We start from the raw sequence: 22,541 nt of genomic DNA, 5'->3' as shown, positions 1-22,541 counted from the left end.
CAGACATCCCTGAGGTACTCTGAAGGGGAAATGTCTGCAGCTTTGGGCTAGTGGGGTTAGGCTCAGTTGGGCGGGAGGATTACCTCCTGGGATTCTATAACACGGGAGGTGACAACGGCTGGCAGCAATCCACTGTGTATTTCTCAACAACAAGTAGAGGAGACCTTGGATGTTCCCAACACACAGAGACACACACATACACACACAGAGACAAACACACACACATAGACACACACATATACACACACAGAGACACACACATACACACACATGCACACATATACACACATACACACACAGACACACAGACACACACACATACACACACACAAACACATACACACACAGAGACAAACACATACACACACAGAGACAAACACACACACATAGACACACATACAAACACATACACACACAGAGACAAACACACACACAGACACACACACAGACATACACAGACACACATACACACATATACACACACATGCACACATATACATACATACACACACATAGACACACACATGCACACATCTAAACACATGCACACATACACACATACACACACAGACACACATAGACACACACACATACACACACGCATACATACAAACACATACACACAGACACACACAGACACACACACAGACACACACGCAGACACACATAGAAACACACACATACACACATAGACACACACACACATAGACACACACACATACACATACACACACAGAGACAAACACATACACACGCACACACACAGACACACACACAGAGACAGTCTGTGTCTGAGGTGACCAATATGCGGGCACTCAGATCTAAAAATGCCACAGTTGCCATGTATCAGTCGAAACAAAACGAAACAAAAGTCAACAGAGACAACAAAAGTCTCTGCTGTTCATTTAAAAAAAAAAGTTCGAGGGCTGGGGAGAGAGCTCAGCCGTCAGCGTCAGCGGATTGCCACATGGGTGTGGAGGCCCAAGTCTGCTGCCAGGAGGAGGAACCCTGTCTTAAATGATGGGTGCTGGAGAGGTGGCTCAGCAGTTCAGAGCACTGGCTGTTCTTCCAGAGGACCCACGTGGTGGCTCATGAGTGTCTGTAGCTCCATCCCCACGGGATCTGATGGCGAAACCACTGCTGCCTCACGGGTGAGGGCACCCATGCAGATCTGCAGAACTCACCTCTCGTCATTCCAGCCTTCGAAGGCAGAGATGGAGCTCCCAGAGTTAGCGGGCTACCAAGATTAGTCATATAAGTGAGCTCTGAGTTTGACTGAGGGACCCTTCCTCGGGGAATGGGATACCTCCTTATCCTCTCATAGACATGCTGGCACTTGCTCATGCATGTGTACACACACACACACACACACACACACACACACACACACACACACACCAAAATGAGGAGGGACAACATGGCGAGCTCCTGAGGTTGACTTCTGACCTTTACACCCACCTGCACATATGTTCAAGTGCACACACAAACACACACACACACACACACACACACACACACACACACAGAGCTGACTATTGTTGAAAGGCTCTGGTTCTTTTTATCCACCAGCCTCAGTTTCCTTCTTTGTAAAGCACAGGCATTAGAGGAAATCAGTCCTCCCTAACTTCCGGGCATCATAAGAAAGATGGTCCCATTCAGAGGCACTCGCTGGTCCCTCCCAGTCACCCTGTTACCCACTGTTTAGAAAGCCTACTGCATAGACTCAGTTCAGCTCGCCCACTGAAAACAACCCTGAACCAGCTCATACCGCCTGTGAGCATCCCAGCAGGCGAGGCTGACACAAGGAGAGGGGACAAAGGGATCACTTGCAGGTTTATTGGTCCCATCTCCAGAGAGTACACAGGCCATGTGACTGGGATTAGAGATAGAGTCAGTGATGGTATTTCCAGATCCTGTCTGGTCCTAGAGAATGCTACGGGGAGCAGTTTCCCCGCCTTGGGTCTCCCCAAGCTCTAGGGTCATGCAGGAATAAATGGGCATGTCGATTTTGATTTAAAAACTCATCCTGGAAAAATAAACTTTAGTGAAAATTCTAGTCTGGGGCAGGCAGGGAGCGAGTGCCAGCCTGATTTCCTTCCGGGTTCTGGGGTTCCTCTGCCCTGCCCCTTCTCGGAGCCTCAGGACAGCACGTAGACCTCCAGCAGACTGGAGACCGCGTGCATTCTGTAGAAGATGCCGAAAGGCAGGCAGATGTTGACGATGGCCGCCCAGAGGGAGTAACCATAAAAGTCCACCTCCACGGTATTGCTGAAGTGCGGGCGGGCGCCGAAGGCAGGCATGATCCACAGCTGTGTGGGGAAAGGCACGCGTCAGGAGCCTGCTTGTGATTTCTGGGAGCTTTGCTGAGCGTGTAAGAGTGGGATCCCTTCTTCTAGCCTTTCAGTTTGGTGGCCCTCAGGTGACTGACTGTCACCCAGGGCTAACCTCCAGCACTGTGGAATCTGAGGCAGTGTGTCTAACTGAACTGGCCCACTCCTGGGGCTGGGGGTGGGGGGATCCACCTGAAGTCCCTCTTCCCACCCTCTTATCCTGGCCTCCCTACCAGATAGGAGTTTCAATAGGTGATATAAGAAATTGATACAAGTGCTGGAGGAGTTAGGCAGATGTGTGCTCCATTGCTGGTGGTGGACTAGACCCAGTCCAGCCTAGGGCCACCCCGCTTCAACCCTCTCCTGGTTCACATCTACTTACTTCCCATCCCTTCCATGTGTGGGAGAACTCTAAGGCTCCTGCTTCACCCCCAGATAGGAACTCAGACCTTCTGGGTGTGGCATATGGGACAAAGGGGCCAAGTGTTCAAGACTAGCCTCACGCCTATGCCAATTAATCCTGGTCTCAGTAGACATCCCCTCCGCTCCTGAGTCTGTTTCTGTTCTAGAAAATGAGCGCCGGGAAGGATGCTGCCGGCAGTGATTTGCACTCCGAGACTCGAGAGACTAGGAGCAAGAACAGCCTTTTGGAAGGTAGCTCCCAACCGAAAGGCCAAGGTGAAGGGGGGGGGGAGGGGCAGAGGCAGAGAGGCCATGTACCAACGTGGGCCCCAGAAACAACGAAGAAGTCCTGAGCCTTATTGCTTCTACTGTTAATGTCAGGGGTTGATGGCTGATTTTTTTTTTCTTCTTTAAGGTAAAAGATTGTTGGAAGTCTGCGTGGGGGTGGTGTGGTATTCCCAGCCTCTGGATATGTCTGCGTTAAGAGTGTTTCTATAATGAGGGATATGCTACTGTAGGATGTAGTCAAAATGACCATCTTGGCATGGAGTCAGATTTCATTAGAGATGCTTTCCGTCCACTTGAGATGCACAGTTTTCAATTGGTGTAGGTGGGGATTGGTGAAAAATCTCACCCCGGAAACAACATTCTAGGGATCCAGCATGCAGCTCAAGTCTCTTACACAAAATGATACATAAAATAACTTACATATGGACCGGAGAGATGGCTCAGTGGTTAAGAGCACTGACTGCTCTTCCAGAGGTCCTGAGTTCAAATCCCAGGAACCACATGGTGGCTCACAACCATCTTTAATAAGATCTGATGCCCTCTACTGGTGTGTCTGAAGACAGCTACAGTGTACTTATATATAATAAAATGAATACATCTTAAAAAAATAGCTCACAGACATCCTTTTGTATACTTCAAATTACTGTGTTCACAATATATACATGTTATGGAAATTGTTAGTACTTTGTTCTATTTTGGGCATAATGACAAGAAAAAGAATCTTGTTCAATAGGATTAGATTTTTTTTCCTATTATTTTCTGTCTGAGAGTTGGGCAAATCCTGGGGCATGGAACCTACAGACCCAGAGGCTGACTGACTGTCCCTGCAGGTTCATGGTTCTGTGTCAGCTATTTCTGTGTTGGGGAGCGTGTCTACATTGGGGCATGGCTATGCTAGGAATGTTTCTCTCTGGAAGGTACCCTCTTCTTATGAGGGCTTCTGCTTGGGGTGTTTCCTTCCAGAGAACATACTTGTCCAGGGTGACGTCTCTCACTCTATATAGTTGGCTTGGCCAAGTCACCTGGAAGGGGGCAGCTGTCGTACACACCCCTCTCCCCGGCTGGCCTTCCAATGCACCCTGCCAACGGACTGCTCACACTTACCCTGATCTCTGTGACTTCCTGAGGCTGTTCCAATTATTCTGAGAAGCAGGCAGGTCACAAGATCCCAGGAGCTGTCACACCTCCCACCTGGGGGTGAGGGCCCCCACTTTCCACATCAGCTCTTAGCTCCTCTCACTTCCACCCAGCCCCCCACGTCAGCCTCCCTGGGATCCCTCTACCATCCTGCCTCCATGCTGGAGGGCTGGGATTGCCTTCTGTCTCTGTGCCCTGAAATTCAGTGTGCCTAGAAGCTACAGTTGTCCCTCTCTGAACCTGCTCTTCTATAAGATTCTAGAATGAGGGGTTGGGGATTTAGCTCAGTGGTAGAGCGCTTGCCTAGGAAGCACAAGGCCCTGGGTTCGATCCCCAGCTCCGAAAAAAAGAACCAAAAAAAAAAAAAAAAGATTCTAGAATGAGTTTCAGGCAAGACAGGGAAGGTTAAGTGCCCCCCTCCAAACCCATTCACCCTCGCGTCACTCGACTACTCACGATGACATTACAAAGCAGGAGAAACAGAGAGATGTCTTTCAGGCACCGACGTCGCCAGTGGCACCTGGGGGCTGAGACGATAGCCACCGCTTCCTGAGGGCCTTCTGGGTTGGGACTGACAAGCCTGGGAGTGGGTGGGCAGGAAGGCAAGGTGTGGATAGCACTCAGGTTGGCAAAGGTGATGCCTTGGTAGAGCTCCTTCGGGGGCGTTTCACGAGGCTCAGCCCCAGGAGGTCCCCGATGGAGGCTCTCGATGATGAAGACGTTCTGGAAGGTGTGCTGGGCAATCATGAGTAGAGCGTGGGACAGGTTGAGTGCCCCCAGCAGGTCTCTGGGTGAGCCCACCACCACAGCCACGATAGAGTAGTAGGAGATGGCATACTGGCCCAGGGCGGCGCCCATCAGCAGGGCCACATCCAGGGTCCGTGTTGGGTTCTTATGATGGTCCATGGCCCGACGGTCAAAACGGTAGATGACTGAACCACTCAGGCTGACCAGAGTCATGAGCCCCAGACAGACAATATTAAAGCTGTAATAGATGACCAGGGCCTGCTGGGTGTGGCCTCTCTCTCCACTCACCTGGACCTCATAGAGGATGAAGACAGCCAATCCCACCACAAAGAGGAGCAGGCCCAAGACGGGGCCAGCAAAAAAGGTCTCCCGGAAAAGGCTGACCCTGGATGGTGTGTGGCCATGGCCGTGGGCGGAGGCCAGCAGCCTTCCTACGTTCTTCCACATGACGTACAGCATGGTGGAAGCAAAGAGGCTGTACTCAATGTTGAAGGGATACAAGTAGAAGTAACCTTGCTGGAAGATCTGACAGATGGCCGTGCTGCAGGGGCACGGGTCTCCTTCAGCGGTGCCACCGGCACGCTCTGCTGCAGAGAGAAGAACACACAGCCCTAGCCTCCCCTTCTAGTTTGGAACTAGCGAGGCCAGGGGTTCTCTCTGCCAACCCAAAGGTCTTCATGGTGTCTGTCATCTGTCCTTTCAGTCCATAATTAGCCATTGTGCCAGACACTGCAAGACAAGTCTGTGCTAAAGATACAAAATAACAAAAACCTACAGCCGGGAGAGAAGCCTCAGTGTGGAAGGTCCTTCCCATGCAGGCGTAAGAACCTGAGTTTGACTCCACAGTACCTGGGGCCAAAAGAGGCATTTGCTGAGGCCTCAGGTGTCCTAGACAGTACATTCTGTATCCCCCTTGGTGTGGCACAAACAGAAGTGACCGGAAGTGACGGGAACAGTGGTGAGGGCCTGGACACAGCAGCTGGACACATGTGGGGGAGAGAGGTAGAGAGCAGCCCTGGGGGAAGTCTGCTTGGCATAGTGACATGGTGGTATATGCCCGGAATCCCAGCACTGGGGAGGCAGAGGCAGGAGATCCTTGGGGCTTGCTAGCCAGCCGGCATAGCCAAAACTGTGAGGTCCAGGTTTAGTAAGACAAAAAAAGCAAGGTAGAAATGTGATGGGTCTGCAGGTAAAGGGGCTTGCTGCTAAGTCTGATGACCTAGGACCCACATTATGGAAGGAGAGACCTAACTCCTGTAAGTTGTTTTCTGACTTTTGTACACACACACACACACACACACACACACACACACACACACACACACCATGCACACACATGCACACACACACACACCCCACACACACCCCACACACATGCACACACACACTACACACACACACACACACGAACACATGCACACACACACTACACACACACACACACACACACACACACACGAACACATACATACTCACACTGCACAAATTAGAAAGAAAAGCAGAACTACAAATCTGCCTCCCCCTCCATTTCTCCCATCTCTCCTCACCTGTGACCCTTAGTCCCCTGAGATAGACAGGCTCTGTCTGGGGGAAGGAACAATCTCCTTCAGGTCTGCCCTCTACAGCTCTCCCCACATGTGACAGCCCAGAGCTCTAGCTGCTGTGTCCAGGTCCCCACCACGGTTCCCATCCCTTCCGTTTGTGCCACACTGGGGGGAATTCAGAATGTGCTGTCTAGGACACCTGGGGCCTCAGCAAAGGCCTCCTTTGGCCCCCAAATGACCCTACCTGAATCTGTGGACGAAGAAGCTGAGGCCCCGTGAGATCTGAGGGTTGTAATGTGGGAGAGAAGAAAACGTGCCAATTCCCAATGCTGCGGCCACACTTGTTCCAGTTTCATCTGCTAAGCTCTGCCCGAGGCTGTGGTCACCACCACCCGGATTCCCTGTATACATCAGGTTGCCCCTTATCAGCCCTTCTATGCTGTGGCCTCCTGGCAGGCTAGGACCACGCTTCCAATTTCTGAAGCCTTCCTTGTGACAGAAGGCGTTCCAGGTGTTTGTGGGTGTCTTAGTTATCTAGTTCGGTCCTGGATAGAGAAGTCCCAAGAACTAGAACCAGAGGACTGTGATAGATATTCTTTCTTAGAGTAGTTCACTGACTAGAAGCAAAGGCACATCTGAACACTTCAACTTTACGCTGTGTGACCCTGGGCAACTACTCAGCCTCTCTGTGCTTTGTTTCTGCTTCTATAAAATGGGGACGTTCGCTGTATTTATCTCCAAAAGAAGTGGTTAAGTAGAACGTCGGAAGCACTTTGCACTGCCCAGGACAGTCATCGGCCCAAGTGACATCATGATGGTGTCACCACCCTAGGGGTAATTTCTTGCCTCTCCTTCCTCCCTAGGCTGGAAAGGCTAAATCATTCTGTCTTCCTTCTCTCTTCTCAACTCCCTCACCCCGGCCCTTTCTGAGGAAAGCCAGGGCTCCATCACAGTCAGATGGAGACCTGGACAGCACCCTCAAGGATGAGGAAACACACTATATACTCTTGTTCCTCGTCACCTCTACCCACACTTCCGAGGGAGCGCCCCGAGTGGGAGGAGGCCCCGGGTTCTACCTTTACCACCATGCCTGCATGGTTGACTGACTGTGAATACTCAAAGCGCCCATCCAGTGCCTGGCAGCCACAGGGCCAGTGCTAACCGGGAACTTACAGTCAGGGGTGAGGCGGGTGTGGCTGGTGTTGCCATGGAAGCCACTGAAGGAGTGGGCCTGGTGCACGGACTCATCCACTACGGCTGTCATCCAGATGGCTAGGTTGGTGGCGAGGGTGAACATGAGCCCGCACCTGTTTCAGAGGGATGGACAGGGAGATTAAAAGGCTCACGAGGTCTTGGACTCACGGTCCCTGGCAAAGCAAGGCAGGGTCGGGGACACTCCTGGGAGATGGGCTTATGAAGCGAGAAGGTGGAAGAGCCCACATGAACAGGGGAGTTGAACTTGGAAGCAAGGCTCAGTTAAGACAGGGCTAGCGGGTGTCCTGTGGCTCAGACCCCACTGTAGACAGTGGAAGGCAAGAGGGTAGAGGGGAAAGGATGGCTTGAAACCCCACCCAGGATGTAAAGAGAAGAACCACACCCAGGAGGACAAGCCTGCTCTCATGTCAGGTGAGCCCTTAGCCCTCAGACACTAAGCTGTGGTTCTCACCGTGTCAGGTCCAGGTGAGTGTGGATACAGTCTTTAGCCGAGATCCAGAGAAAGTAAGTCTGCATGGAGAGAGAGAGGCAGGCTCAGGACCACCGTGTACTCGGACTGATCTCCAGAGCCCGATGCCCACCCATACCCAGTAGGACGCTTTCTCTACCCCCAGTAACCCTTATACTAAATGAGCGGGTCTATTTTAGCTTTACAAAGGAGAATGAATAATTTCTCTTTCCACCCTACACTGCAGCTTTTTTTTTTTTTTTTTTTTTTTTTAAGGGTGGCTCTCTCTCTGTTTCTTAAAGGCTGGGAAAATGTCACCTGAAAAACATTTTCACCTTGATGAGTTAGGGGGGCGGGGCTGGAGTGATGGACTGGCAAGTGGAGTCTTGGGTACCAAGTGATATATTTTGGGGGGCAAGGTGAGCCTCAGACCTGGTCTTCCTCAAGTCTCAAGGTAAAAGGGTCTTTGATGATTTTGTTGAGACAAAGTAGCCCTGGCGCTCCATCTGTAGACTAGGCTGGCCTCAGATTCACAGTTACCTGCCTGCTTCAGCTTCTCAAGGGCTGGCCTTGAACTCATGATGTAGTGGCGAATGACCTTGACTTCCTGACTGTCCTGTCCACACTTCTGGCCTCTTGGTCCACATCCCCTGCCATCCTTTGTAGATTGGAAAGGTCTTGCCCTCATCTAACTACCTCTGATTCCCTGTCATGGGACTTACCAACATGGTGGGTATTTGTGCTTTCATTCCCCGCCTCCCCCGAGCACTCTTCAGACTTATAGAACGTTAAAGACCAAAGTTACATCAAAGGCGGCAATCGCACGCGCGTGTCAGGGGCGTGCTCCGAGGCATCATCCCCGTGGCCACCTTGCTCACACTGGAAGGTGAGCTTCCCTTCTGGTCCTATGCAAGAGCAGTCCTGCCCCTGCTCAGCCAGCTCCTTCAAAGCTGTCTTTATGCAACACCATAAAACAAAGCAGCCCCCCCCCCCCGAGAGCCAGGTGTGGCTCACTCCTGAAATCTCCCCGACTTGGGAGGTGAAAGCAGGAGTTCAAAGCCAGTCTGGTCTGCGTGAAGTGAGTCACAAAAGGAAAAAGAAAAGAAGAAAAGAAATTGATTTGAACTTGTCTGAAAAAACTGTAACTTACGGGATGCCCTACCTCCTAAACAAATATCAAACATAGAGCCATGGCTGAGACCAAACAAGCCCCAGCCAGTCATGGCCACAGGCGACAGCAGGCAGAGACTGACCCCCCCACCCCCAATAGACATCCAGGGTTCTATCAGACAGGGCCAGCTGTCACAACATGCACCTCTCTCTCACGTGTTAATTACAGACACCACTTAGGCTGAAATAAAATTGCAGCACCCCTCAGTAGAAGCTCACATTTAGGTGCCACTTCATGAGTCAGCGTCCCCTTGTTGTGGGATCATGTGATCTCTACCACAGTCAGTCCAATGCCATTTGCTGAGTTGCTCAGGGACCGGGGAGGGGGGCTATGTGTGGAGCTCAGATCTCCTGACCCCTTTGCCAAACATGAGGCTCTTCCCCACAGGGGGACATTCCTCGTACTCACCTGGACAATGACAAACACCGCTTGGGTGATGGGGTGCAGGATCTTGATGGCCGACTGGCACTCAAAGAAACTGGAGTAGTAGCCAGTCTTGAAGACATCCATGACAAGGGTGCAAATCCCAAACAGCACCAGCCCACCTGGAAATTGGGGCCAGCAGGGGAGTGGTGTATCAGAGAGGCAGGAGACGGGGCTTGCAGGGTGGACGATAGGTTCTGAAGGTGAGGGGTTAGTCGGCTGGGAATAGGGGACGGGTAGATAATTGAACGGAAGAATGGATTGAGTGGAGAGTTAGGAGGGCGAGTGAATGGACGGACGGACAGATATATGAATGGGCAACTGTGTGTCTGAAAGACGAATGAATGGGTGGATCGAAGGTTGAATGGATAAAGGTAGATGGATGGATGGATGGAGATGAATGAATGAAAAGATGATTAAATGGATGGACAAATGGATGGACTGAGAGATTACTGGGTGGATGGATGAGAGCATAAGCGGGTGGATGGATAGGTAGGTGGATGGACAGACAGACGGATGGATGGACAGACAGACGGATGGATGGATGGAGAGGGTAGGGGACAGATAAATAACGAATAGGCGAATGGGAAGACTGAAAGGCTGAAAGGTGAGTAGGTGGGTGGAAGATAGTGTAGGATTGACTGAGAAGAGGAGGGGCATCCAATGGGCCCACCCTCCAGCACAGGTAAGGGCAAGGCTTCTAAACAGACTTTGCCAGCTGCTGTTGTCTTCTGCTTTTTCCCTCACAGAGGCTCTCTCTGTGATCATCTCTCCAATCTCTACACAAGGCAAAGAAGCTCCTTCCACCTGTCTTTATCCTCTAGGACCCCCTTCCCTCCCTCTAGCCGCATTCCACTGCAAGAAGCCCTCTGACATACTGCTCTTCCCAGGGAACTTCACACCCATCTACCCCAAAGTCATCGTCCATGAGCCCCGGACTGCAGCTCCCCACCGTTCACACCCCACTCTTGTCCCCATCTCCCAGGGCACCTCGGAGCCAGATGGGGCCAGCATGAGCATCCCGGTAAGGCACCGCGTCTGGAGAGCGCGCGGTGCGGAGGAGGTAGAAGATTATCCACAGCGCTGCCAGCAGCATCATGGTGGTGAGCAGCGCGAACACGTCGGTGTCATACACAGCCACCTTGTTGAAGGCCCCGCCGCTGATGAGCGTGCAGGCGAGCAGCAGCACGTTGACCGCCAACAGCACCGACAGCAGACGGCCGCCCTTTTTCCACACCTCACGGGGGCTGGCTCGAGGCCCCGGCAGGCTCTCATTGGGATGCGGGACCAGTTCTTCCGACATGGTGGGGGCGACTGGAGGAGGTTGAAGGGATCACTGCGAGGTCCGGGGTAGGGGGGCAAGGATAGGATTCTAAGTCAACCCAGGGGGCTCTCCTTTCCTCCCATGCGATCCCTGGATTTGGGAACCCCGGAATGTGGGGACTAGGAGTGCTGGACCAAGCACTGGGGAAAATTAGGAACACCATAAGCAGCACCTTCCTCACCCGGTCCGGAAATATTGTACAAAGAGAAGCAGTGGCCCTAGGCCAGATCCCTTACAAAGTCCCACTCCCCAAAGCTGACAGTCTCCTGGCCAGGGGCACGCACCTGGCTGCACTGGGAGCCCACACCAAGTTGGGGGTCAAGGGGCAGCAAGCGACTCCTCTCTCCCACGCCGGGCTGGACCGGTGCTTTATACCGGAGAGGGCAGAGTGATTTACAGCCACATGAGCTCGGCTCCATAAACCTCTCAGTCCCACTCACATGATCCATCTTTCCTCCGAGCTGAATTTAGGGAAGCCAGATAAGGTGAGATTTATATTTACCTGTTAAGATCCCCTCACCTTGTCACGCTGGTGCGGCCAGGGTTCGGGCACGACCCCATATTGCAGTACCCAGAGGGTCCTCCGCCCCCAGCACCCACCATAACCTGGTGCTCAGAGATCACACCCACCCAAAGCCTGTACAGCTGACCCCCACCCCCGTACCCGCATGCACCTAGACACTGTCGCAGCTTAGGAACCACCTATATTTTGGATTTTGAATTGCTGTCCCGAGATCGGACACCTTTCCCCACCTGCCCTTAGAGGGATCCAAATTCGGTCTTCCTGTATCCCTACTACCGCTGCCCAGAGATGCTGGTTGGACGCAGCAAAGTCTGGTTCCCACGAGGTGCCCTCAGCCGGTCTGCAGTCGTCCTGCGCCCCCTGCTGGAGAACTGTTGTGTGACCCCACGCTTGTAGGCTAACTGCAGGGACTGTAGCGCCCTGCTCGCGGATGGTCTTGCGCTGGGTCCTCCTGGTTGCTCCTTAGGCCCACTGTCCTCCACATCAGAACTGCCTCTCCATCCCACCCTCACACACCATTCTCCAACCCCTGATCTGTCTTTTTTGACTAGTGAAGAAATCAGGGAATCCAGCACCTGGAATTCTGCCCAGGATATACTAGATGTCCCTATACTGGACTTCAAGGGCTGCAACGCCAGAATGGACGTTTTTGGGGCAAGAGAGCTGGATTTTCCTCGAGTCACGTCTGTGTGCTGAAAAACATGGCGTTTAGGACCCAGGGGAAGCTCCTGGGCGGCTCTCTGGGCAGTGAGAGATTCCCCCTCCCTCCCCGGGTGTGCAGCTCAGATGTCCCAGTAGTCTGTAGTCGTCTGTAGCCCTGGCTCTGGCGCTCCGCATCCACCATCTGCGGCAGCAGGGGCTGGCGGCCCAGGCCCCTGCCCAGCCCCTTCCCTCAACCCCATGTCTCAGCCCTAAGCCGGCTGCCCTCCCCGTCCGGGGACATTTCTCCGTGCCCCTTGCCCGCCCCGTCCAACTCGGGCGCCATGAATGACCAATATCACCGGGCCGCCAGGGATGGCTATCTGGAGCTCCTCAAGGAGGCCACCCGGAAGGAGCTGAATGCCCCCGACGAGGATGGCATGACCCCAACCCTCTGGGCTGCCTACCATGGCAACCTGGAGTCGCTGCGCCTCATTGTGAGCCGCGGGTGAGTATATCCTCTGCCTAGCCAGCAGGAGACCAGGAAGAACTTCCTTGAACCCCCGTGTCCTAAACGGCATGGCATTACTTACCCCCTTGTCTGAGCTGCCCTCTGCCCCTACAGACAGACCGTAAGGTGGGGCCGTGCAGCCTGCCACACTTTGAGAGACACACGTGGAGGGGACATAAGCTGAGCTTGTGACAGTTATGGACTGGATGCAGGGATTAGAGGAGAGGAACTTCAATTCGGGGATGGGATCTATGATTATGGAATGGGGCTGCAGAGTTATTCAAAAGTCAAAGACATTTTTGGGGGGTGCCTGGAAGCAAGAGTGAAAAGTAGGTGGGAACCTGAGAGAAGGCTGGGAAGTCTCCAGGGGCCTAGAACTTGGGAGTTCAGGAAGGAGAGACCTTCACTGCCTACTTCCCAACCTAGGAGCCAAAAGACTGTCCCTACAGCATCAATAGTCCCCACTGGCTGGGGTTCACACTGACCTGTGCCTTCCCACCACTCTTCTGGGATTTATGGGCACTGTCCACACTACCAAATGTCACTGGTCCAGACAGTGATTAACTCTCTGTACCCCTCCCCCTCTGCAGAACCCAGGATCTGGAAACTGTAGTGTGCAGAAGGGACATCTGCACTCCCCCTCCCTCTGGCATTGTCCTGGAAGGGAGGGTGGGCACCGAGTCGAGGGGTTTGGAGGATGAGTCAAGCAATGTGGATCTAGGATCACTAAAGTGGCTTGGGGTGGGAGAAGGGGATTAAATCACATTACTGGAGACATCCTACCAGTCAACAGTTTAGTAGGACTGGCCTCGACTCTGGTGTGACCTAGACAGGAAAAGGATGCCCCAAGAGGGTTCATATGAATGCCTCAGGCTCTAACTAGGGGTCATAGTAAGGGGCAGGGATTGTGCTGACCCTGGTATTGGAGTAGCTAAAATATGTGGGGACATGTTCCCCCTCTTTCTCTGTGTCTTCTCCTTTGGTTTAGCAGCATGAGGGAATAATGTGGAATCAGGCAACTGAGACAGAGCCCAAGACTCCAGGAGGGCACACAGTACTATATCCCCGGCCCCAACCAACGTAGAGGCTCATGGGAGTCTCGTGCAGGGAGGTGGGGTCTGGAAGGAAAAAGCTGTCTCAAGCCCTGAGGTTCTATTGAGGCAAGGATTTGTGCTTGATGAGGGAGGGTCTGTTACCCTTCCCTACAGGACCCTATACGGGTAATCAGAGGGGGAAGCTGTGGGGAGGGGAGGTGCTGAGATAAGGGAATGATTCTTCCCCCAGACCTGAGGCTGGCTTTGTGGCCTCATTAGTGTGGGGTAGGGCCCGGTGCTAGACCCGGGTGGGGGTGGGGGGACGGCGCAGAGAGAGAGACAGAAACAGAGAGACAGAGACAGACAGAGAGACAGAGATAAACAGAGACAAAGAGGTAAGATTCCTACAGAAGCCAGCAGAGCTGGGTGGGCTGTAGGCTGAAGTCAGATGTGGAGGGCATCAGAGAGGGCTGCCGGAGGGGGCAAAGCTACCCAGCTTCGTGGGGCAGCCTAAATGAGGGAGAACAGCACGACCAGGTCGCTGCCCTCTTCCTCTCTAGTTCTGGCTGTCCCCACAGTCCCCTTCTGGCCCAGGCCAAGACCCGACACCTGCTCTAACACTGGCGTTGCCAGGCCTGGCCCCGCTCCCTGCAGACATGGCGGTGCCCACTGTATACCAGCATGCACCGTCTCACGCTCTCCCAGGCTTAAGCCCAGCACTAACACAACCCACCCTCTAGTCCTCTTACGCAGTCACCCTGTAACGTGGCTTCATAAACTACCGCGCCTGCCTAAAGACCCAGACTCGGCCCTGGCCCACCACCTCTCTGGGCCAGCTCCCCGCAGGGCCCATGAATAATTCACTCCTTTCTCTCAGTGCATCAAATATTTATCCCCTGAGATTCCCAGCCCTCAGTTCTCTAGGGGAAGGCCCGCCCCACCCCGCCTCCTAGGTCGCCCCGCCCCTTTGTGGGTTGGGTCCCAGCCACCCCTGGTAGCTGTGCGTAGTTATGATGCATCTGTTGGCTCAAGCCCACTGCTCTCCTGGAAGTCTAAATCTCAATTCCATGGGTTTATTTTAGGGCAATGGTTTTCGACCTTCCTAATGCTGCGACCCTTTAATAGTTTCCGCATGTTGTGGTGACCCCAACCATAAAATTATTTTGTTGCTACTTCATAACTGTAATTTTGCTACTGTTATGAATCGTATGAGATACAGGATGTCTAATATATGATGATCCAGTGAGGATCGCGATCCACAGGTTGAGAACTTCTGTTTTAGTGGCTGTTACGTTGCAGGTCCAGGGGGCTCACAATGTCTGTGGGCTTTCCCTCTTTTTTCTTTTCCTCACCCCTCAAGATTCCTTATATCTCCAATCAGACCCCAGAAATGACTTGCTAAAAGGACTCATCGTACCTCTCTACATGCTGTCCCTACAGAGGTGACCCGGATAAGTGTGACATCTGGGGAAACACACCCTTGCATTTGGCAGCTTCCAATGGCCACCTGCACTGCCTGTCCTTCCTCGTGTCGTTCGGAGCCAATATCTGGTGCCTGGACAATGACTACCACACGCCGCTGGACATGGCCGCTATGAAGGGCCACATGGAGTGTGTGCGCTATCTGGATTCCATCGCAGCCAAGCAGAGCAGCCTCAACCCCAAGTTAGTGGGCAAGCTGAAGGACAAGGCGTTCCGCGAGGCGGAGCGGCGCATCCGTGAATGCGCCAAGATGCAGCGCAAGCACCACGAGCGCATGGAGCGGCGCTACCGGCGCGAGCTGGCCGAGCGCTCCGACACGCTCAGCTTCTCCAGCCTCACTTCTAGTACTCTGAGCCGCCGGCTGCAGCACATGACGTTGGGCAGCCAGCTGCCCTACTCTCAGGCCACGCTGCACGGCACGGCCAAGGGCAAGGCCAAGATCCAGAAGAAGCTGGAAAGGCGCAAGCAGGGGGTCGAGGGCACCTTCAAGGTCTCCGAGGATGGGCGCAAAAGCGTGCGATCGCTCTCGGGCCTGCAGCTGGGCAACGATGTGATGTTTGTGCGCCAGGGCACCTACGCCAACCCCAAGGAGTGGGGCCGTGCCCCACTCAGGGACATGTTCCTCTCGGACGAGGACAGCGTCTCCCGTGCCACGCTGGCTGCCGAGCCCGCCCACTCGGAGGTCAGCACCGATTCAGGCCACGACTCCTTGTTTACCCGCCCGGGCCTGGGTACCATGGTGTTTCGAAGGAACTATGTGAGCAGCGGGTTGCACGGGCTGGGCCGAGAGGATGGGGGCTTGGATGGGGCAGGCACGCCGCGGGGTCGGCTCCATAGTTCCCCCAGCCTGGACGACGACAGCCTGGGCAGTGCCAACAGCTTGCAGGACCGCAGTTGCGGGGAAGAGTTGCCCTGGGATGAACTAGACTTGGGCTTGGACGAGGACCTGGAGCCCGAGACCAGCCCCTTGGAGACCTTCCTGGCCTCGCTGCACATGGAGGACTTTGCCTCCCTCCTGCGGCACGAGAAGATTGACCTGGAGGCCCTGATGCTGTGCTCTGACCTCGACCTACGCAGCATCAGCGTGCCCCTGGGGCCTCGGAAGAAGATCCTGGGGGCCGTGAGGAGGCGCAGGCAGGCTCTGGAGAGACCCCTGGCCCTGGAGGACACGGAGCTGTGAGTTGTCAGTCTGGAGGAGGGGTGAGGGTGGGGTCAACCTTTTCAGGAACGGGGAGGCAGGTTAATACCACGTTGCATTAAAAAAAAATCAAAGCTGTCACCAACTATAAGAGGCCCAATTTTTGTATTTAACATCAGCTTAGGAGAAAAAAAAATCCTGCCAGTTTAATAATTGAGTCTTTCTTATCACAGTTGACAGTCACTGGGGGTTGGGGGGGGAGGATCCAAATGAGGGAAAAACGGGCATTTTAGTATGGATGGGATACATTCTCAGTAATCATGGGTAGGATTTTCAAAGCCTTTTAAACAGGGTCTTACGTAGCCCAAGCTGGCCTTGAACTTGTTGTGTAGCTGAGAATGATCTTCTGATCCTCTGACCTGCCAAGTGCTGGAATCAGAACCCAGGGCTTAGCCCAGGCTAGGCAAGCACTCTCTACCCACTGAGCTACAGCCCAAGTCTCAGAGGTAGGACTGTTTTTGAGGCTCCCCCCACCACTTTCCAGGTCCTTGGGCAAGTGCGTTTGTTGAGCCCTGAGCCCCATTCCACTGTGCCACAGGTCAGCAAGCAGAGGATTAGGGATTAGACTATAACTCACCCCAGGCCTCACCACAGCCCTGGGCCAAGATCATGAGTTAGCTTTGGCTCTAGAGTCTGGGGAGAAGCCAATTGGGGAGAAAGAGACACAGCAGCAGAACCCCATCTCAACTGCCCAGAACCTGAAGTCAGACGCTCTACCTACTGCCCACACACCGGGCTCCCAATGGCTCCAACAGCAGCCGTGGAGGCACAATTGTGTTTTCAGAAGCCATCTTTGCTACTCAAACCACTCCCTGTCCACTACAGCATCCCACAAGTCTGCTGCTCTTCCATTTGGTACGGAAGGCCTTTACCCCCAAGCGGCTGGGGCAGGGGTGGCTGTGAGAAAGCAGTATGACTCACAATTCAGTGAATGGGGGAGTCAGTGTCCCCCAATCCTGACCACCGGTCTGCAGAGAGAGGGGTGGCTAAAGTCATCAGAGTGGCTGGTCTTGGAAGGACATGGGGTCTTCGAAGGTTGTCTTCTAAACCCAGGCTCTGTCTGTCTCTCCACAGATGAAAGGGCTCCTCTCCTCAGACCAAATGAATTGCAAGTTGCCACAACCCACGGTGGGGGCAAGAGGCCCTCACAATCGCCATTCCAGCTGTCCCTTCTCCAGGAGCAAGGGCCACATGGGTCATTTCCCTCTGAAACCTTGTCTGCACTCTGGTCTAACCTGGAGGCACCCGGAGGACCACAGCACTCCAGAGCACCACTTCTGAGGGGTGTTGGAGCCCCCCCAGCCACCTCCATTGCAAAGCCCTGAATTACAAGAGGATTGGTCAACCCCAGAAAGAGATCAGGGATTGATTAACCCTGAGGACTTGATGCCATCACAGCGGAGGTAGCATGAGGGAGCTTGACCAGTCACAGGTCCATCACTGGCCCCACCTGTCTTCTCCAGCCTTCTTGGGGTCTGTGGGGGTTCCTGTTCTTTCTCAGGGGTTGGAAACCTATTGCTTCCTACTTACTAGAACAGAAGAGTTTGGGTACCCCCTCCTCATGCACCCAAGAAGGGAGTTCCCCAGCCAGACTCTTCAGCCAAATGCTCCACCTCTCGCTTCCCAGCACATCCCCTCCTACAAAAGGCCAGTTCCCTCTTTCCACCCACTGACCATGGCCACAGCCAGAAAGCTGGACTGCGGTAGACTGGAATAATTAATGCTCCTTCCAGCTCATTCTGGGGGTCTAGACCATCTCCTTTAGCTTCACTCCACTCCACTATGAAGCCTGGTTTCACCAGGGCTCCTTTCAGAGGACCGGAGGACCTAGATGCAAGGTAGAGTAGAATCATGGCCCCCAGGCCTGGAAGTTGCAGGTGGCTGAAGAGAGGCATCTGCCAGCTGCCTCGGGGTCTCCCGAGGACAGGCAAGGGCTGGACCTGGACACAGTCTATGTCAAGCCCAGTGTGGGAAAGTTCTGTGAGGAAGATGTTTGGGGCATAGAGAACCTGAGGTCCTGACTGCTCTGAAGGTGGCTCGCTCGCTCTCTCTCTCTCTCTCTCCCTCTCCCTCTCCCTCCCTCTCCCTCCCCCCCCCTCTCTCTCTCTGTGTTAGGTCTGGTTAGAGGATTCCCTCTGCATGGATCATAGGGAAGTGAGAATTCACTGTGCGTCCAGCCCTGGAATGGTGTGGAGGTAAAAACCAGAGCAAAGGCTAGCCCAGAGGTCCTCAGAGTGTGTCCTCACAGCAGTGTCACCACACCAAGGTATGGATGTGGTTAAGTCTCTCAGGAGCCACGTGCATACAGAGTCACACCCATCCTTCCATCAATACGCCCTTCCTGTCAGCAGTGGACCCCCATCTCAGACTCGTGCTCCTCCTGCACAGTCTCTAGTTCCTCCTTGGACCCCCTAGACCGGGCAGAGGGAAGAACCCTCAAAGACCTCTGCGTTCTGTTTGGAGGTGCACTGTCCATGCACACTGAGTGTGGCGGGGGTGGCTTTTGTCCCATCACTATGCTGAGTCTACCCCCCCCCCCCGCCCCAGCCTGCTTGTTTTCTGGGCCCAAGCCTGGGGTCATCTCCAAGTGCCGAGTCCTCTTTCTCAGAGCCCCAGGCACTGCCCTTTCCCACCACCTCTGACTGTTTACTGCCTGACCCTGCCTGGTTCTCCTTGCCCTGGGGCCAGAGGCTGTGACCCTCACCATTGTGCCCCAAACCCTTCCTTTGGGCTAATTATATTTTTTGTACAGCATGTTCTCCACTGTTGTCCTGCCTGTGTTCTGTTCTGTAGGCGCTGGGGAGTGGGAGGGAGAGGCGTGAGGGATAAGAGAGGTTGGGACGGAAGGTGGGGTCTACTCATCAGAGAGGTCCTTGAGCCCCTCACCTCTGCACACATCTACAGGGATCGTTCTCTGAATCTCTCCGTCATTGCCTCTCCTCCGCTTTGATCCCAAAACTTGTAGCAGCTGAGGGTGGGATGGCATTCTCTTCCCACCAGGACCACCTGAGCTCTTTCGGAATCGGGCAAGACCCCTGAGGCTTCTGCCTATCACCCAGTATCTGAACTCTCTCACCCCTGCAGAGTCTGCAATGGGGTCTCCATTTTCTTAACTACCCACTCTGAAGACTTTTTGCAGTGGCCGATTTGGTTCTTTCTCCTCTCAAGGATGTCTTCCCAAACAGGTGGGCAGTAGGCTCTGCTTTCTCAGGCCACACTGGGGTCATCTTGTCCCATCCCAGACGTTGTACCCAAACCAGCACCAATTAGAAAGGTATATAGGATGTAGGTGCTGTGTGGGTTGCTTAGTAACCATCTAGTGGTTGTAGACCACCTGTCTCCACTTTACAGATGAGGAAAACGAGGCTCTCGGAAGCGAAGAACACAGGTCTTCTTGGCCACACCGTCCTCACACCCAGGCCCCCAATTCAACTAGCCAGGGCTGCACAGCGTGTGCAATTGTGACTACTACTGGTCATCTTAATTATTGCGCCTACTTCTGGAAAGGAACACTGGGCCTTGCCCAGATAGTCCAGGGGAGGACTAAGGGGGTGAGAAAGACACTCAAGGATGATGCAGAGTGGGTCGGAGTGTCAATGTTCAGAGTCTAAACAGGAGGCAGTGGAAACTTCAGTCTCCAGGGGTCAGTGTGGTTCAAGGATGGAATCCTGGGAAACCTGAAGGAACTCCTTCCTCCTCCTCTTCCTCCTCCTCCTCTTCTTCCTCCTCCTCCTTCTTCCCCCTCCTTCCTCTTCCTCTTCCTCCCCTCCTTCCTCTTCCTCCCCTCCTTCCTCTTCCTCTTCCTCCCCCTTCTTCCTCTTCCTCCCCCTTCTTCCTCTTCCTCCCCCTCCTTCCTCTTCCTCCCCCTTCTTCCTCTTCCTCCCCCCTCCTTCCTCTTCCTCCCCCCTCCTTCCTCTTCCTCCCCCTCCTTCCTCTTCCTCCCCCTCCTTCCTCTTCTTCCCCCTCCTTCCTCTTCTTCCCCCTCCTTCCTCTTCCTCTTCCTCCCCCACCTCTCCCTCCTCCCCTCTCCTCTTCCTCTTCTTCCTTTCTCTTCCTCCTCTCCATTTTCCTCCTCCTTCTCTCTTCTTTCTCCTCCTCTCTTTTTCCTTCCCCTTCTTCACCTTCCCCTCCCCTTCTTCTTTCTCTGAAGATTAATTTGCTCCTTGCCTTACACAGACTTAAAGAATATGGGCTCATAAAATCTGGGATCCAGTAAGACGGCTTAGTGGGTTAAGGTGCTAGCTGCCAAGTCTGGTAGCCAGAGTTTGGTCTCCAAGATCCATAGTGGTAGAAGAGAACTAGGTCCCATGAGTTGTCCTCTGACTTCTACATGTGCGCTGTAGCATATGCTGGTACACGCACGCATGCATGTGTGCGCACACAAACATACACACACACACCACACACACACACACACACGCACACACACACGCACACACAATGTAATCTAAACAGAATCTGTTCGTGATAGATAAAAGTTGTGTAATCCAACATTGTCTGTCTTGGACTGGAAGAGCGTGCCATGTTCTCCCTCTGTGTTCTGCAAAGGGCCTGCCTGCAAAACTCCTGTTCCGTTCAGCGTATATTGCCTTGCACTGAAAAACAGGGAACTTGTACACGTTTAGAAAAACTAGTAGTTCTTAGTTTGGGGGTGAGAATCTGGTGATGAACCCTGGAAAGCCTACACAAAACACATGGATTGCACATCCACGTCCACGCCCACCCCCACCCCCACAACTACCCCCACCCCCACCCCCCCACCCCCACCCCCACATCCACATCCACATCCACATCCACATCCACATCCGTATTCAACTTTGCTCATGATTCTAGACAGTTTCTGGCCAGAATCTGAAGAGACCCACGGTCCCTGGGTTACACAGCTTTGAGTTGGGGGCTGGAGAGACGGCCCAGCAGTTAAGAGCACTTACTGCTCTTGCGGAGGATCTGGGTTTGGTCCCCAGCATCCAGGACCATTTGTAACTCCAGTCCGCGGGCACCCAACATCTCCTTCTGGCCTCTGCAGGCACTGCGCATGCGTGGCACACAGATGTTCGGGGAGGCAAAACACTCAAACAAGTAAAATAAAATATTCTTTTAAAAGAAACTTTGGAGGGGTTGGGGATTTAGCTCAGTGGTAGAGCGCTTGCCTCGCAAGCACAAGGCCCTGGGTTCGGTCCTCAGCTCCGGAAAAAAAAATGTAAAAAAAAAAAAAAAAAAGAAGAAGCTTTGGGCCGGATGGCCGTGCATTCAGTGAGTTACAATGAAGGTAGTGATGTGGTGGAGGTGGGGTTTAGGGAGTGAATCAGCTGCGGCGTCAGAAGAGCTCTCTAGTCTGTGGTTAACTCTCTCATTACATAGAGACCCAGAGGGAAGGGCTGGTCAAATGCTATACCACAGCCACAGGGCAACAGCTCAACTCGTGATACCGCATGTGACCCTCAGCCACCGGTCTCCATGCTAAGACTGACCACCGCTACCACAATTTCCCCTTTCTCTATGGTGCATTCTTTGACTCAAGCTCTTTTAAAATAGATCAGAGTGAGGGGATATCTGGGCTCCGAGGACAGCCACGGACCTGCATCTTTCAACTGTGTGGCTCCCTGCCTTTGTTTCCTTGTAGATAGGCTGGGCGTTATAATCATAGCTGTCACCCACAGGTTATTAGGGTGTGTGTTAGTGCTGATGAAGTACCCTGAGTGCAACCTGATATTTAGTACACCCCAGTTAATAGTGGTCACAGTTACTGCTGGTCTGAGAATGGCCCAGGGGGCACTACTCATGTTTGAGATTTGCCGGGTTACCCAGTAGATGGGTCCTAGACAATCCAATGGAGGAGACTTTCCTTCAGGCTCGCTTCTGAGAACATAGCTCACCTTTACTCTGGGTATCACCCTGGCTCCCAGTGGAGAGAACACTAGAGGAAACCTTATCACACCAGTAAGGGGTGCTGACACCCCAGCTCAGGGAACAGAGCGTCAAAGATGGATCTGCCCATCCAGTGGGAGAACCCCACGGAAGGCCAGAGGTGTTTTTGGGGTGTCCAAGGAGCTAAGGATCTTTTCTGGGTGGGTTCCCCCTCATTATGCCTGGAGCTGAAGCCTAAACTTTACCATAAGAATCCC

At 53.5% G+C, this 22,541-nt stretch overlaps 2 protein-coding genes across 3 annotated transcripts; one reads left to right on the top strand and one right to left on the bottom strand.

The window, feature by feature from the left end:
* Positions 1–1,824: 1,824 nt before the first annotated feature.
* Positions 1,825–11,396, bottom strand: Otop2 (otopetrin 2). Of its 2 annotated transcripts, NM_001105851.1 has the most exons (7): positions 11,314–11,396; positions 10,696–11,019; positions 9,691–9,827; positions 8,115–8,173; positions 7,622–7,755; positions 4,614–5,491; positions 1,825–2,309 (listed from the first exon to the last, which is right to left on the bottom strand). In NM_001105851.1, the coding sequence occupies exons 2-7, from the start codon at positions 11,006–11,008 to the stop codon at positions 2,139–2,141; spliced, it is 1,692 nt and encodes a 563-aa protein (NP_001099321.1). In that variant the 5' UTR covers positions 11,009–11,019; positions 11,314–11,396; the 3' UTR covers positions 1,825–2,138. The 2 variants fall into 2 exon arrangements, with proteins under 2 accessions (NP_001099321.1, XP_087427038.1); XM_087570912.1 differs by lacking the exon at positions 11,314–11,396 and having other exon boundaries at positions 2,021–2,309; positions 10,696–11,063.
* Positions 11,397–12,336: 940 nt separating this feature from the next.
* Positions 12,337–19,175, top strand: Ush1g (USH1 protein network component sans). The gene is given in 3 exon segments (NM_001105850.2): positions 12,337–12,699; positions 15,177–16,394; positions 17,491–19,175. Coding segments are annotated over 3 exon segments (1,386 nt in total). The 5' UTR covers positions 12,337–12,535; the 3' UTR covers positions 17,495–19,175.
* The last annotated feature ends 3,366 nt before the right edge of the window (positions 19,176–22,541 follow it).

The sequence above is a fragment of the Rattus norvegicus genome, chromosome 10 (genome assembly GCF_021556685.1).
Source record: "Rattus norvegicus strain SHRSP/BbbUtx chromosome 10, alternate assembly SHRSP_T2T, whole genome shotgun sequence".
NCBI lineage: Eukaryota > Metazoa > Chordata > Mammalia > Rodentia > Muridae > Rattus > Rattus norvegicus.
Note: the sequence above shows the minus strand (reverse complement) of the source record. Positions and strands in the feature narration are given on the sequence as shown.

Coding starts and splice junctions, on each gene's coding strand:
- Otop2 (NM_001105851.1), bottom strand. CDS start 11,008: ATGTCGGAAGAACTGGTCCCGCATCCCAATGAGAGCCTGCCGGGGCCT. Junction 8,174..9,690: donor CGGTGTTTGTCATTGTCCAG/GTGAGTACGAGG, acceptor CTCTCCATGCAG/ACTTACTTTCTCTGGATCTC. Junction 5,492..7,621: donor CACCCGCCTCACCCCTGACT/GTAAGTTCCCGG, acceptor TTCTCTCTGCAG/CAGAGCGTGCCGGTGGCACC.